General features: G+C 43.2%; 1 protein-coding gene across 5 annotated transcripts in view; it reads right to left on the reverse strand.

The window, feature by feature from the left end:
• TMEM132B (transmembrane protein 132B) overlaps nucleotides 1–17,496 on the reverse strand; it is a 210,754-nt gene that overhangs the window by 38,312 nt on the left and 154,946 nt on the right. For all 5 annotated transcript variants that reach the window (XM_086856500.1, XM_086856499.1, XM_086856501.1 and 2 more), the window contains one exon: nucleotides 1,472–1,615. In XM_086856500.1, the coding sequence (XP_086712626.1) occupies nucleotides 1,472–1,615 (144 nt within the window). The remainder of the gene's footprint in view (nucleotides 1–1,471; nucleotides 1,616–17,496) is intronic.

Genomic DNA, 17,496 nt, shown 5'->3' on the forward strand with positions numbered 1-17,496 from the left:
GCAATTTTCACAAAAATAACATTACTCCCAGTTTGTATCACCAGGATGAGGCAACATCAACACAGCAAAGCCCACGATCAGTCCTCTTGGGTTTGTTCATTATGTCAAAATATCTGAGAGACAGGTATCAGGTCTGGGAGAGGGTCCCAGGGGAATTGCCTACTGCCAGTGATTTGAGACCCAAATCATTTCCTAAGGCAGGCAAATGAAGACCTGATTTATATCAAATCATTAGCAGCAAAAAAAAAAAAATATTAAAAATAATAATAATAATAATTAAAAAATACAGTGTAAATCCTGTCTGGTTCAGTCCAGTACTCTCAAAGTACAACAAGTCCTAGAAACTCAAGTAATAAAAATAGTCCCCACACACCATCTTTTGGATCTGGTTTTCTGAAGTGCAAAAAGAAGACAATCTCAGCAATAAGTTGATGATACAGAACTTGATGCTTGAGTTTATAATATCCAAGTCATTGTTCATGTTTATCAACTGATAAATAACAGTCACTAATCAGATAATAGCTGTATGCTACACAGAGAAAAAATATTAAAAAATAGCAATATTTATCACAGCAGTCTTTTCCTTTGACAATTAATTTACTCATAAACAAAGATATTCATCCATGTTCCTCTAGTAATGACCTTCAAATAAATTTGGTTCCCAGCAAAAGGAAATGGGATTTTTTTCTTTCTCTATCTGATATCTAAGGGAAAATATGGATCCCATAAATAATACCAAAAACCCCCAACCTGCACAGAATTCTCTGTAGCCAATTTTTAAGTTCATTTGAAACAAGAACACCCCCAAACCACATAAAAAATCAAATTAATCTATTAAAGATATTCAAAAGCACCACTTTTATGCCTAAAAATAATAATAATGAGCTAAAAGCTGAAAGCCATGCAATGGTGTCAGAAGTCAGGCAGGCAGAGTCTTGATAAAGTCACATTAGCACAATTTTCACTGCCATGTCAGGGACACAGAACCACTTGAACATAATGTTTTTAAAAACCCCACTAAAACACAGTACAACGTTGTTTAAAAGCTCGCAGCTCTCATTTCAAGACTTCTTGGAATGTGGTTGTTATTTCCCATTCCTGTCAGTGCTCCAGATGTTGGGGATCTTTAATTGTAAGGAATTGATTTAATTGCCTGCCCTCTGTGCCAATATTCTGCATCATTGCTGCTGGAGAACAGCCCCAGGGGAGCACAGACCCCTCTGGGAGGAGCTGATTCCTGCCTGGGATCACCATCACATCCTTTCTCAGCAGCGCTGGGCAGCAGAGGAGCACTGGGCAGCTCTGCACCAGCCCTGGGGCCGACCCTGCAGGACCTCCCTTGTCACCAGCACCCTCCACCACCAGCAGCCAGCACTGGGGAACCACTGGCCTGTGGAAAATCCCAGTATGGGGCTGCTGGAGGAGGAATAAAACAGATAAACTGCTTTCTCCAGCTCGTGCAGGGCCTCACCTTTATGACGTCTTCATCAGCAGATCTGCACTCGGTGGAGTCCGAGACGTCGAGCACGGAGCCGTCCTCCTGCACTGCGACCACCTTGACTGGAACAGCCACCATCCTGCCCGTGAGGATGGCTGTGTTGAGGATTTCCGTGTCCTGGGGCACACACAAACACAGCACAGGCGTCAGAGGAGCACAACAGCACGGGGATGTCACAGGGCTCAGCACAGAGCCACGGGGATGGGACCCCCCTCGCACCCCTCCAGCTCCCTGCAATGTTTTAGCCGCTTTCTAAGCCAAAGGCTGCATCAGGACCAGCAAGGCCTGGCTCTGACAAACGTGGCTTTGCTCCTTTTGAGCCCATTTACAGGTTTGGCTGAGGGCAGGGGGATCTCTGAGCACAGCCCTGCTCAGTGGGATCTCCAGGACAGCTCCTCCACTCCAACTCCAAACCACCCCAGATGGTGCCCGTGGTTTGGGAGGTGATTATCCACCAGCACAACAGCATCTCTTCCATCCTGCTCCAGCTAACTCTGCTGTGAGTTGGCCATTTATTTCCATAAATACATTAGGAGAAAAACTATGCATCCATATACAATTTTTTGAGTGTTTCCCCATCAAAATCCCACCCAGAGATGCTAAACCACATTTCTCTGCAACCCTGATGAATTCACAGTGCTGGCACTCTAATGACTCCATTAACACAGCCTTCCTTGGTGCGGCTGCAGCTTGATTAATTACTCCAAATGAGTTTCTACAGAGGCCCCTGCCTGGCATAAGCAGGTACAGACTGAGAGGAGCAGCCTCTGCAGAAGCAGTGCTGACTGCCAGCCCAAAAGTTGACACAAAAGCAGGGTAAGGAATGATCTGGGATTTCACAGGGATTCATTCCAGCCCTCTGGAAAAGCCTGGGATAGGAAATACTGCTCTGAATCAATCCCCTTTTCATTTCTCAACTTCCATAAAACTAATTGCTTGCCAGTTGATTGGGGGGGAAAGAAAAAAAAAAAAAAAAAAAGTTGCTTCGAACTAATCTGACTTTAAATTCCATTATTAGAATTGGTGGAAGAAGGAATGGATTTTAGTGAAAAATTTGATGGCAGCTTGCATTGGGAGATATATCCACTATCATTTGCTCTGGCTGCTGCTTAGATTGATAGAGAATAATGGGCATTGACCACAAGCTAAGGACAGCTGGAGAAGACCAATAAATACTTGCAACTAAGATGTATTATTAATCAATATTCGGAACCTTCTGCAAAAAGCGCCCTGAATTAAATGAGCTGCAGCACTAATAACAGCAGTGCCAGCTAGCTCCGAGAGCCTACGAGATGTTTATGGGCAGCCACGGCCCAGAAAGGCATCGAGCACTCACTCGAGTCCATTTCTGATCAGAACAGCACTAAAAGGACGTGCTCAGCCTCACACTCAGACTTCAATGTGATTTAAGAGTCATCCTGAGCAGAGAAGCTTTTTGGAAAAACACCTCAGGAAATAAGTGCAGGCTTTGCTCTGTTCTCTGTGAGGCACAAACCAGATGTTTGCCACAGTAAATGACTGTCTAGTTTTTGTTTCTGCTGAATGGGCTCATTTATAACCAGCTGCCAGCCAGGAGAGAGGGACACTGGCAAAGAGATGAGTATGTGACAGAAGTGGAAGTGTGAGAACACAACCGAGAATCCTTTACAAAGACTGGGATTTGAACAAGGCAGAGGAGAAAATGCACTGCCAGGTGAAAGAAAGCACTTAGGTGCATCTCTGGTGGAAAAAGGTTTTATAAGACAGACAAAGAGAAACTGAAGGTAATTCATCCACAAGTCAGAGAAGAGGTGGTTGGATTTCACCACTGAACACATCCCATATATCCTAAGCCCTCAAATAGCAGATATTTGATGAAGACCTGGTTGTCCTGTGTCAAACGGCTCGTAAAGAGCATTTCTCCAACATCCTCCAACCACAGATGATCTTCAGTGCATCTGGGGGAAATCTGTTTTGGCCAAGGTTACAAACAATGAGCACGCGACCAATTCCATTTCCCAGCTCTGTGTTAGCACAGCTGTGAACCCCTCCAGGGCTTGTGTGCAGCCACTGCCCGAGCCAGAGCACTACGAGCCAGGGATTCAAGGCTTCTCTGGACTCTGCTGGACTTGGAGCCAGCTCCTCAGCAGCCCTGATGGATTTCTCGTTTGTTTTTTGTGCTGTTTGTTCTATCACCCGGGTGTTGACCAGCCTGAGTGGCAAAGCACAAACAAGCCTCCAGCCTCCTTTGAAGCCTAAGTGCTCTTTAGCTGCCAAAGCTGCAGGCAGGCTTTGATGCACTGAAGGACAAAGTAGTTTCAAAAGGCATTTGCATTCCTTTCATAAGCTCCTGGTGAAGATGAGCAGGAGAAGAACAAGCAGCAGAACTGTCCTGAACTTTCCCAGCACACACAGAACCCCCCGTGCTAATTAGCTGGTGCAGCCTGACAATCCCTGCATTTCACTGCTAAGCAATTCCACCAGACAAATCAATATTTCAGATGCCTGATGCCTGGAGTGAGTGTTACACAAATATAATGGGCTGTGTAAAGGCCTTTTTAAGAGCTGGCTATTTATAAACTGCAAAAATACATTTCCTCTGAGGAATAAATACCAACTAACTGACTGTCCAGTAGATTTATAAACAGACTTTTTAGTGCTTCTTCAACAAGTCATAACATTTCATCTGAATTCTGTAAAGCTTGGTTTCCATTTCCATGGTAGGGTTTACTGCAGGGAAAGAGCTCCTAAACTTTAGCCCCCTGTACTGACAACATGTGGAATGTAGAGAGGGGTCACTGTGCTGATTTACTTGGGTGAGTTCTCCCATGTGGCACAGGAAACATCAACAACAGCCAGGGACCACCAGCACAATCCTCTAACTCTGGGCACTGCAAGGTCCCTGGTAAAAAACTGATAATCCTTTCTCATTTCCTTTGCTGAGGGTTTCAGATCTTGTCCAGCTCCTTCAGCTCAGCAGCCTGGGTGGGGGATACACATTCATATCACAGGCTCCATCCCTGACTAATAATAATAATAATAATAATAATAATAATAATAATAATAATAATAATAATAATAATAATAATAATAATAGTAATAATAATGATAATAATAATGATAATAATAATAATAATAATAATAATAATAAGTGTGTGCTTATCTGCAGCTCTCTCTGTAGCTGAATGCATTTGCACTTCAGCAGAGCTCTTCTTAATTACAACTGTAACCTGCTAATAGCATTTCTTTGTTGTCTGAAGGAATCTACTTCTTATGCAGCCCAGGCCAAATTAAAATTTAATACAACATCAGGTCGCAACAGAACTAGGAAGCAAATGACAGCTGTTTAATTAAAACCTAAAGCTGATTAGATGGCACTACTGAGAGAAATACTCAAGAGGAAGAGCTGAAAACTACTGGAACTCAAGGCTGGGATAATGGCTTTATTTAAATATGAATAAATGCTGCACACAGCCCTAGTAAATGTTTGACAACTGCTGGGTTTGGACAAATGTGGATGAAAAGGGAATGGGAGATGTGTCAGGAGTCATGGGAGAGCTCTGGCTGCTGTTCCCTGCGGATGGAGCTGGGATTCCTGAGGATGGGCAGGAACAAATCAGCCACTCCAGGCACAGAGTTCCCAATAATTGTCCTTTAAACAACACCTCAGTGACCTGAGTGCTCCTTGGGCAGGTGGTTCTGTGGCAGCTCCCCCAGCTCCCTTAAGCACCACCACACAGCACTTCCACCCTCTTTGGTTGAAAAATAAAGACATGGAAAGAAATGGATTCTACATCTCCCAGGAAAGCACCTGAGGAGCCAGGAGCTGCTCCCAGTTCAGCTGCTCCCAGTTCAGCTGCTCCCAGTTCAGCTGCTCCCAGTTCAGCTGATTCCTGCCCCTGGTAGCAGCCAGCACCCTTCCCACCAAGGCTGGCAGCCCCAGCAGCCCAGGCTCCCCTGACAGGAATCATCCCTGTGATTAATGCACGAGCTGCCTGCGCTCTTCTAGAGGTTAACAAAACATGCTACAGTACACTAAACCCAATAAACACTCAATTGTAAATCAGGAGGGAAACCTAAAGCCAACCCTATTCCACTGACAAATGCTACAGTTAAATGCCTTTTGGCATTTAGCTGAAATGACTGTCTTTAGTGAGGAAGGCAGAGAGCTGGAACATTTGTCTGTAGAATTGCATTCCTTCATTATTATTTCTTTCCCCAGAGTGTAGCTCACGAAAATACATTTGTAATATTAGAAGGAGTCTTTTAGGAACCAGTTCTTCTGCCTGGAAACGGCATCTCTTAAAAAATGTAAATTACAGGGCAGATTGTGACGTGTGGGCTGGGCTAGGGGAGGGTTTTTTATTTGATAAATTATTCACCACCTTTTGCTTCAGATCAAAGAGCAAGGCAATATAAATCCATTAAGCAAGCTTAATATATAAATTAGATGCTTTGCTGAAATTATTATAATCCACAGCAATTCTGTACTTTTCCCCCCTTGTGGCTGAATACCATTTTAGGTTTCCAATACATATTAATGAAGCCTGGGTGTGAGAAAACTCCATTGTGTCAGGTGAGGTGTAGCATTCTGTCACCCAAAGGCAAGAACAAACAACTGGGATTACGTGTTTATGAAAGATTAGAAAATATAATCTTGCAAAGAGATGACATTTTTTGACCTTTTTTCCTTCCTCATTTCCTTTCCTTCAAGCATCATTTCAGAGCAGCCACTTGTGGAATCTCCCGTTTCCAGAGCTCTCAGGTGGCAGCACGAGTTCCCCTGCCCTGACCCCACTGTGCTGCAGGAGGATCATTCCCACTCCCCACCAACATCCCCTGCTCTGTTTCCTCATCCCAGCCTGCAGGATCACTGCCAGGAGGGGTCAGCTCTGGCAGAGGGACAATCACAAGCTCTGCAGCCTCTCCTGTCCGAGCTAAAGGTCATCCTCCATCTCCTCTGGTTAGCTGCACGAAGGGTTTGTGTGCTGCAGGGTCCCCAGGGAGGGACAGGCAGGTGCAGGTGTTCTGCAGGAGGAATTCATGCAGACTGAACCGAGCTGCTGATCACTGCTTCTCACTGAACAATGGAAGCAGCAGCCATTAGCCTAATTGAATATTATTCTAGATGTGTATCAGTGCTGCAAAAACAATTTGCTTTAGCACAAAAAAGCACGATCCAGAGACTCCAAAGTAGAGTCTCATTTCAGAACTTGTCTTTTTGCCATGGAGACACTGAAGGAAACTCTGATCTTAGCAGAGTGAACCTGGCACACACAGCCAGGGGAGGGGTGATTCTATCCTGGAGCTCATGGAAACTAAAGCTGAGATTTACTCCATTTCATGTTTTTTTCACAAAGGAAACTCAGCTCATTGTGAGGTTTATGTAGGATGAATAAGCAAAACCTGCTGCTGAAGGTGAAACCTGATTAGACACACAGAGACTGTCATTTCTGTGACCTGAGGCAGTTTGGGGTTTATTTTTGTAACTCAGAACAGATCTGCCCCCATTAAGCAAAGGTTCAGAACACAGCCTGCTACACTTGGCAGAAGTAATTGCAACCTGTCAGGCAGACTCCTCTGTGCCTTCTGCACGAGCAAAGCCCTTTCCTGAGCCTGGGCTCAGGTTATTTCTCTCCTCATGTCCAAACATGCTTCGTGACACCTCTCAAACACACACCTGAGGCTGCAGGAGCTGGGGAGCAGCTATTGTGTACCTGATTTTAAACATCTGCAGAGAGGACAGCCAGCAAGAGCTCCTGGCTCGTGTGTCAGGACCTTTCAGCCAGGAAACACAGGGCCTAAGTCAGCCTAAAAGTCTGGTAAATTCTGCCAGTCATTCACACTGGAATTTATGCTCTGTTCAGAAAGCTGTGCAGGATCTGAACGTTCTCCTGATGCACTCAAGCCCATCCTTCTCAACAGCAGGTGACTGGGAATCACTTTAAAGCATATTTAGAGTTTCACAGTTCATTTAAAGATTTTTTTTTTCCTTTTTTGTTCCAGAGAAACATAATCATGTTCTGACTTAATAAAATTGTGGCTCTCCTCCCACTGAAATCAAACAATATCCCCCTGCAAGTGGACACACAATGGGCAGAGCTCTCTACTCAAGAGCAGGGAGTGTACAAACTGATCAGCAAAGGATTGTTTCAAATGGCCACGAAATCATTAATCTGAACATTCCACAAAGGCATTGTTTTCTCCACAGAGAAGTCTAAGGAGGCCATGCCTTGCCATGGAACATAATTACCACATCCACTTGAGTACCATCAGCAAAGATACAATTTTCTGGCTCTGTATGTCTGTCCCACAGGTTTGATAATATGTGATGACATCGGGGATGGCCCTTTTGAAAAGTTTCCTTCAGACACATCTCTAACTCTTTTCCTACTCCTGACAGTTTCTTTCAGACTGGGTTGGAGGGAGGGTTTCTAGAGGGAATTCTCTGCCACTGGTGCAGTGGGAGAGCTGGCAACTCAGTGGCTTGAAAAGGCTTCAGTTTCACAAGCACAAAACTGCAGACACTGAAACATAAGGTTGTGCATCACGTGAGTTTAGCGCCGCAATCTGTGTGCTCATCTTCTTCCACGAGCACTACCTGGGCAGAAATCCATGTCCTTCTGTAATAACAGCTGTTTAATGCTACAGAAGGATGCACAAATTAATTACAGCTTGTCTACACCACATCCCAACATGCTGCAGGAGCATCAGCACGAAGGGAGCGTGGTTCTCCCCTGCTCTGGACACGGTGACTTGCTCCCCTCAGCCATTCCCAGTGGCTGTGGCTTAGGAAAACCTATTGATGAGCAGGAAAAGATCCATGGGAAAGCAACCACTACATTGTGCAAAATCCTCTGAGTTCTCCTGATAGGAAACAGATGTCCAGCATTCACTCACTGGGCAGGGGGTCAGAAGAAGTGGATTTTATGCTTTCCCCCTCAGCACAGTTCAAATACATTAACTGTATTTGAGAAGTGAAATATGGGGTTCAAATGGAACAGAGGTCTGTGAGATGCTCACATTCATTGTCCTGCAAAAGGAGGATTTCATTATCCAAACAACACGGATCTGGCAGGAAAGACCTGTGCCTTACCCAAAGAGCTCCTATTTTTTATTCTTGCAGTCAGGCTGTCTTGTAGTTACCAATTTCAGCTATTTAGCTGATTTCCTTGCACAGGGCTGGTGTGAGGTGCAGGGAGCACAGTCCCCCCTGCAGGACTGGCTCTCCCCACTCAGCCTGCAGCCAGTGATTCATTCCTGCCACTCCACGGCCAGGACAGCACCACAGCTCCTTTGGAAGATTTATCTCTCTCCATTGCCTATTAAAGGGCCCAGATGTCTCTTTATACCTGAAGTCAAGAATTAGGGGAGAGAATCTCTATCCCTGGACGCTTTCAGATCTATAAACAGTCAGTACCTACACACAACTGTTGGCTCCTTCACTCCTGGCAGTTAAAATCATTTTTACACCCCTGCACGATCCACGCAGTGACACAGACTCACAAATGATGCACCTTTTATCTGCTTCACTTAATAAAGCTCCCCACTGCTGTTTGGGATGCAGGGGGAATAAAAACACATCTGTAGCCAATGCAGCATCAGCCTGTTCTATCCTTCCACGCTCAGAGCTTCCTGCTGCTTTGTTCCCTGATTTTGGGAGCATCCAGGAACTGCTCACTGCTCATCCCTGCTCTGCCACCCCACTCAGATGAAACCTGTCATGTCATCAGCACTGAGCTTCCACCTAAACAAACACTGAAGATCTCACCTGGCTGTGCTTGGCACTGCCTGAGAACACTTTTGGTTTGGGGGAAACAAATCAGCTTTTTGACAAAAATCAAAGAGTGTAAAGAAGACAGCTTGGAGAATATTTTCTTCTGAAAAAAAACCCTAAAATTAAAAAGTGGGATTTTTTTTCAAATCAGAGCATTGATTTATTTGAGGTGAGTTTTTGAGAGTTCTCTGACTGATCTGAGAACTACTGGAGGATTTTTACTTCCTTTCTCTGCCTCGTCTTGGCTTGAGTTTTGTTCTTGACTTTAATTTCAGTCTGCTCACCTTGAGTGACGTTCCACCTTGTTCTGACATGTCCCTGTGTCTGATTATTTCTTTTCCTGCTCAACTTTTACAAAGAACAACCTCTTTTTTATTCAAGTTCAGAACAAAATCCCTTTTTTGTTTTCATGATTGAATTTCTCAGTGAACTCTTGTGCAGTGTATTTATTTCCTGCAGACTAGGACAATATCATCTGTGTTTCAAAAGCTGAGCTGCTGCTGTCAGAACATCAATATTTTTCCAGGGTCCATCAGTTTTTAGGAAACACAGACCCTCAAATGAAAGAATGTGTTAAGAATCTGTGAGAAGGTAATAAAAAAAAGACTGACTGGAGGTAGTGACTACAATAAAGACCAAGTACCCACACAAATGTAAAACTTCAGTGAAATCAGCACCAAACAACTGGATTTTTAATCTTTTCCATCTGTTCTAAGAATTAGATAGTGATTTATTTAAGCTAGTGCTTATAGTACCTAGTCTTCCCACAATATTTCCACACCAGTTCTCAGCTCTGCCAAGGACAACAGGACAGTTATTTTCATTCTACATCTGAAATAACTGAGGCCACCAGGCCAGTGACAGATGAGCACATATATTATATATATTATATATATTCCATGTTCCCAGACCCAGGTCCATGCCTGTTCTGTGGTTACTCTCAAACTTGCTGTCTCCAGGCTGTTGGTTCTAATACCAATTTCCAGTTTCCAATTCCAATACCAATTTCCACACCTTTCCTACTAAGTGGCCTTTTTGCATAACAAGTAAATGAGGATTTTATTGGCAGCTTCACTGAAATTCAGCTGTGCCACAAAGCAAATATCAGTGACTGCAGCAGAGGGCTCCAAATGCAGCAGCAGATGAAAGCAAAGGAAGAAATGCAGTATTACTTGCCACCCTTCTTAAGTGGAAAATAATAATGGGATATGAGTTTATAATGCCACTGGCAGCTGCAGGAAAATCACAGACTATCTCTTCATATGAAACTATTGCAAAGTGTTCCCCTCTGAGGGGGCTTCCAGTGCCAGCTCCCAGCTGGTTTGAAATGGGGCAAGGGAGATGACAGCAATGTTTCTCAGGAATAGACAGTGACAGAGTTATTGGTTTTCAATAGAAGCATTCTATAAACAGACAAAGGTCTCCCACTCATTATTCTATGGAGGCAAATAAATATCAAAATCACAGCACATTTCCTTGATAAGGATTTTAACACTTGTCCCTTGTTCTTACACCTCAGCACCAAACTCAGACCAGGCTGGGATTCCAAGGTAGTTTCAATTTTTTTCATTTTAAGCTGTTTGTAAACGATGTGAAAGAGTGGCTGACTTGGTTTTCAAACAACAGGCACTGAGGGAAAGTGAAAAAAGAGTTCTGTCTTTGCTTCCAAAGTACTGTCTTCATAATTAGCCTTTAGAAGTCATTAAGACATGATTTAAATTCACACCTCCCAGTCTGTTTCTTTAGAACCTGTTCCACTATGAGAAATGGGAAAAGCACTGTTTTTCCAGGAGGATAAACTGGGTACAGCAAGAGAGGGAAAGGAGAATTCCCCAATTTGTGTTGAAGGACTCATCTACAAGAGCTTTGTGAGTGAAGGAATTCTCCATTTTCTGCCACATCCCTAATGAGAGACACAGAAATACACCCTGAGCTGCAGACAGAAATCAGGTCAGCCCTGCTGGACTGTCCAAATAAAAGGAATATTTGCAATTCTCCTCCATTAAGGATATTTATCTCCCTTAAAACTGGCTGAGTTAACCATTCGTTCTTTACTTTCCCTCTGAAAATTGGCAAGTTTTCAAATGATAATATATTTCTTTTTCTTTTGCACTGCCAGTTTGGAGCTGTTGATTGCTGTAAGGTGGGAGGAAGGCCAGGGTGAGGCCACGTCCCTTCTGTCCTGACAGGGTGCCCTCGGTGCACACTGCTCCTGCTAAATGCACAGACAAACACAGCACAAGATGCTTTTTGCAGAAAACACAGCTGAAGAAAACATCTGGCTCTCTGGCATTTTGACACATCATTTTAGCAAAGAATTGATAAAGGTGGACAAAGCTCTGCACGTAAAGGCCTCCAGAAACCTGACACAAAATTCCAGCTGCAAACACAATTATCACACAGGACAGAGCAAGCTCTCCTCACCTTCCACCTCTGAGCCCTTTTTGCTCCTTTCCTTGCTTTTCCCCACCTTGGAATATTTATCATTGTCCTCTCCTCCTGGGGATATTTCACCCTCAGTTGGCACAGATGTGGGGCAGTAATTCTCACAGTTTGTTTTCAAAGTGTTCCTCCAAAAAGGGAGGCTCTTACCTAAATCAAATTACACACGGTGATTAAAGGATCTCATTTAAACCGCTGCATTTTCAATTTTTCCAGGCAACAGGAATGATCTGGCAATGGATAAACTGGACCTTGAAACACAAATCACATTTCTCTATATCTTTGGTCCTCTGGTACGATGCAAGAATTTTCCAAAAGCCCAAAAATTACTGCCAGAAGGCTCCTCTAGCAAAAAGCAAAACAAGGTCATCAAACATTTCCCTCTGCATTCTCTTGTGTTCCTGCAAGTTTGTTTTCATGGCCAATATGATACAAAGTGGTCAAACAGGGCCAAGCTTCTCAAGCCACACCAACTACATCCAACACACCTTTCTATTTGTTTTTGATTTTTTTGTCAAATGACCCTGACATTCGGCTGCCTGCCCACCAGTTCCACTCCCTCAAATGTGCCACTTCAATGCTGGTTTTATTCCTCTTTGTTAATGACAGAAGTTGTGCAAGCTGTTGATTTAGTTTGGGATTTTTCTCCCAGCAGCGTTGCAATTAATTCTGGTACAGAGATCCAATGCAACCTGACAAAAGCCATTATGGAGAACAACCTGGAATTAAAATTGCACTTCTTCCTAAAGACAAGATGTGACAGGAGAGGAAGAGGAGGGTTCCTGGCCAGGCCTGGGACATTCTGAGCCAGGGCTGCTCCCTCCTCTGCAGCAGCATTTCTGCTTTGGTTTCCTTTGCTTTTCCTCTTTTCTTGGACAAGAATCTCAAAACCAAAGTTTCAATCTAAAAAGCCTCACTCCAGCAGACACTGCAATTCAGTCCAGAGGGGAATAAACCTATAATCTGGGAAAATCAAGGCACAGGAAGACTTCAGACTCTATTAAGCATAGCTGGGTGCAGCTGCTGTAATCTGTATTTCACCAACTTTTGTGATAGCTCTTCCCACTTTTTCTGCATGGTCTCTTGGGGTAAACAAAGCCAGAAACCCTGCATTTGACAGAAAAAACATTGACATGAAAGGTGGGCTGGGATATGATATATAAAGATTTTGCTATTTTTACATGTGCAGTGATATTTAGAAAGGTTGGGAATGATGTTTAGATCTCATTTATTTCTGGTCAAATGGATTGCCAGAGGATTTTTCTGACAGTGGCTGTCTACAGTTCCATGACACTGAATATACAGAAAATGTGCGAGGTCCTGGGATTTCATTCACAAAACACTGAAAAATGAATTCAGCTGGGGTGGGAGCTGCAGTTTTTTCATGTGTGTGTGTGTGTGATTTTCAGAGCACAACAGCCCAGAGAACACACCTGTCTCTCCAGGGCAGAGATTGATGGAGAATTACAACCACCAGCCCTAGGTTAATTTTACAGCTTGTCCTCACCTCTGCAGCACCAAGGGAAAAGGGGCAATGTGTGATTCTGCTGCTCCAAGGGAAGCCCCCATTTATCTCTCCAAGAGCCAGTGTCACTTTACAGAGAGTTTCTCACACTAAGTGTTCTGACAGGCCTTTCACCGATGACTACAACTTTATATTCAATATTTTGCTCACGTGCCCACAAGGAACAGTACAAACATGATTATACATCGAAAAAAAAAAAAATCCACCATGATTAATTGAGTAGATTAACCTCTGAAACACTTGGACAGCTGTTTCAACATGCTGTCTTTGAGGGCAATATGCTGAAACAGCTGTTCTTACACATAAGGTAAAACTGCCCGCTTTGTTTTGCAATGTGAACACTCAGGGCCTGTTCGGTGTCTTGGTGACTTTAACCCACACCTGGAGCATTGCCAAGGTTCTGTACAACTTGCACACATCCCTTTTTTTATCAGCTTATTAGCAGCTTCACCAATGTCAACTCATTTGCTCAGCAATATGCTCAAAACCAGAGTCAAGTGGCTTTCTGTCATCTTTACACAGCATCTACACTCTCTGCAGCAAGATCCTCCCAGAGTGCATGAATGAATCTGATTATTTTTTTGTATGTGGTTTTACAATAGCACAAGTGTTCCTTAAATGGAAAGCATGTGCTGGTTCATGGAGCTTTCTCTCCTTGTTTCCAAGGCGACTCAATACACAGCCACATGCAAACACACGTGCGTGCTATTAATATTCCTTCTGCAGGGGGGAAATATCTTCATTTATCAATGAAACACTCAACAGCTTCTGTAGGAGTGAAAGACTCAGACAAACTTCTCACAGAGGAATTCACAGCAGGAAAACATTCAAGAAACTCTTCCCTTTGTACGTTTAGCCACGTGTTTTGGAAAGTTTTTGCACCAAGATCTCCCCTGGCCACATAAACACAGAGCCCTGAGTCCACCTTGGCACGTCCTTGTGCTGCTCTCAAGCTTTCAGTCCAGCTCTTCCTAAGAGAAGGAAATGACCTGGGAGCTTGGGGAGCGCATTCATGTCCCTGGATTCCCTCCTGTGGAGAAGAAGCTGATAAAAAAGTGGCACTTTGTGCTTCAGGAGAGGTTCTGCAGCCTGGCCAGAGCCGAGAGCAGGAGCTGCACCTGACACCTGGCACTGCACCACGGCTGAGCCTGCAAAATGAAACTCACTGCACAACAAGTGAGCTTTGGGCACAGAAATGATTTGTCATGCTCAGCACTCCGTGCTAAATCACATTTATACCCTCTAATTCTCAATTGTAATCCTCTTTGGGACTGGCTTAATTGTTCTGCTTTTAAGAGCTGGGGGTCAGGTACAGCCACTGAGTGCTGAGTGAAAACTGCACAGTCTGTGCCTGGCTGATTCTGCTGCTTATCAGGGAGGGGAGATGGACACAGAAGGGAGGCAGCTGGAAATGGCAAGAGATGCTTTCAAATAAAGCTCTTTGAAGCGTTGTTGGTTCATTGTTGTTTCCATCTACCTGTTTTTTCCCCTGGCATACGAGGCCTGATGATTGCTGTCCCTGCCTGGGAGGTTGGACTTGGCATTCCCACACTGCTTTATAGGGTTCCAGAGCACATCAGACCTTGAACCAGAGCTGGCTCTTGCCTATCTAAATACCCCATAAATGACAGAAGAATCTGGTCTATCCTCAGGGGTCAAGTGCCATGTCCAAAATAAATCCCACTTGCACAGTACAGCCCAGTATTTGCAATAATGCCAAATCCTGTGGCAGTGCAAGCTCAGGGCAAGGCAAGTTCAGGCAAAGGGTGTCCCACAAACCTCCTTACACCAGGGATTTGAAGGGACATAAATGTGATTTACCTGCAAGCTTAACAGCCAGCAGTTGTGCTGAAATGGGTCACTGCTTATACTGAATTCAGTTCACTTTGGGGGTTGATTTTAGAAACAGCTGGCTGTGATTTATGCTATAGGGAATGCAGTAGAATTCCATTGACATCAGCACAACACCTTTGCATTTCACTGGGAACCTGAACCTCTTTTCCATATGTGAATACAGGATGTTCCTCCCTCTTTCACATCAGTGTTTGAAGCTGTGCTTTACACAGCTCTGCTCTGGAAAAAGATTTGGGTTTTATGTCACCTCTTGTTTGTAAATGAATTTTTAAAAAGAGGAAAATCTTCAGTGGATGCTATGAGAAGTTCCTGACTTCAATGGGAACTCCACCATCCTGTACTAAGGAAACAGTTTATGAACCCAATTCCCTTAATTCATGCACTCCCTAACTTTTCAGCATTGTTCCCATTAACTTGCACACCATGTAGCCTTAATGATTTTAGGTTACATTTATACTACATGCTTCTATTTATAAATGGTTTATAAGGGAGGCTAATCAATATTTAATAGACATTTTAAGTGTACAGCAGACACGAGCAGCATGTGTTAGAGAAGGTCAGAGGCACTAGAAACACCTCTGAGCTCTGACTTGCAAATAACCCCCTGGGCCAACAGGATTCTGTCACAGTGTTAATAGCAATTATCCAAATAGTAACAGTCCCATTAATAACTGAGTCTTTGTAAAGTATTTTAAATGAAATGCAATTACACAGGGAAGCAGTTCCTGTGTGTGAGGTGACCTATTCCATAGGAGAAATCTGTGGGTTGGGATTTAAATGCCACTCTTCTCCCATAAGCTTGAACTAATACTGTAACATTTCCAGTGTTAACAATTCCAATGCAAACACCATTACAGTGTTATTTTGGGATCTGGGCATTTTATCATACATCCCTGGGGTTAAACTCTGCTTTAAGACACATAAATTCAAGTCTCACAGGAGCCCAGAGCTGCTTGCTGTGCATACCTGTGCATGTAGGAGGCTACAACTTAGCCTTTTTATTTACAGAGCCATTAATTAAATTACTGCAATTAAATATCAAATCAAATTGCATTAAGATAATATTAAGCACACAGGAAGTCAGAATCAGAACTTGTATTAGGGTTAATGGGAGCTGTACGTGGATAGTTTTTAATGCACTCTCTATAAGGCAGATCCCAAAGGATGCAGCTGACATACACAAAACCAACACTTTATGCAAATATTCTTTCACAATGTCCTAGTTTTTGCACCATTCCCAATTGTTTGTGTGGGTTTCCTGCTATTTTCCTCTTCAGACAAAAGCAGGATGGAAGAGCTTTATAAATGACATTTTCTGATCAACTCAGAGCACCTGAGAACGACAAAATTCCCAACTCGCAATTAGTCCACAGGGCACAAACCTCACTAACAAATCCACCTGAAATTATGATGCTGCTCCTTTATTTTCAATCTCTTTTCTAATTAACTGTAACAGTAATAGAGATTTCTGAAAAAAAATAATAAAGAAAATAGAAGCCAAGGGACTCTAAATCCCTGTGTTCTATGCTGTCACAGCCACAGAAGTGAGCAGCAGCTCCAGGCAGCAGCCACATTCCCCAGGCAGGGAAATCTCTCTCTGCAGAGGTCCTGCCCTGCCTGGAAAATGCAGGGAATCCTCCCCAAAATGTTGTTTTTTTACCACAGCAATGAAGTGGGAGGACATTGCAGCAAACTGCCAGCGAGTACAAGCACAGGAGGATCCAAACCTGCTGCTGGAAAATCATCACTTATACAGAAAATGTTCCTGCAGCAGGCTCCTTGCAGATTCTAGCTGTATTCTGAACTTAATGGTTTTCTTGAGGGTTTTACAGCAGAATTAAAATAATAATAATAATACAAAAAATGATGTTTGCTTATGCACTGATCAAACTAGCACAGAACTCTGTGTGCCTGTACTTTCAACTGGAGAAAAAAAACTGAGAAGATTCAATATTTACGTAATGTTTTATGGAAGTTCAATAGAAAAATCCAATATAATTTCCCAATTAAAATCACCTGCTAGTTGACTTACATCCATTACTATTATCTCAAGCCACTGTATACTGAACCTATTCCCACAATAGTGTTATGTGAACATGCACAGGTTAAAAATTAGTAATTACTGTCTAGACAATTCACTGTTAGCTATAGTTGACTGAATATAATGAATAATTTATTTGATTAATTTTGTATTCCTTTTCCTCTTTGTGAATTGATCATGACCATGGAAAACCTGAAAATGTACTCATTTATCAGAGTTATTTGCTGTGAATAATTCTTAGCCTGAACATTTTTCCACAAAACAAACTATTCTTACTTGTGGACTGAAATTCACATTTTGGGACAGAAATTATGGAGACCACTGGGATTGTTGTTCCTTTTTGCTTAAGCAGGTCATCATGGAAATATCAGCAGTGCTAA

This window comes from Cyanistes caeruleus, chromosome 18 (genome assembly GCF_971803275.1).
Source record: "Cyanistes caeruleus chromosome 18, bCyaCae1.hap1.1, whole genome shotgun sequence".
Taxonomy (NCBI): domain Eukaryota; kingdom Metazoa; phylum Chordata; class Aves; order Passeriformes; family Paridae; genus Cyanistes; species Cyanistes caeruleus.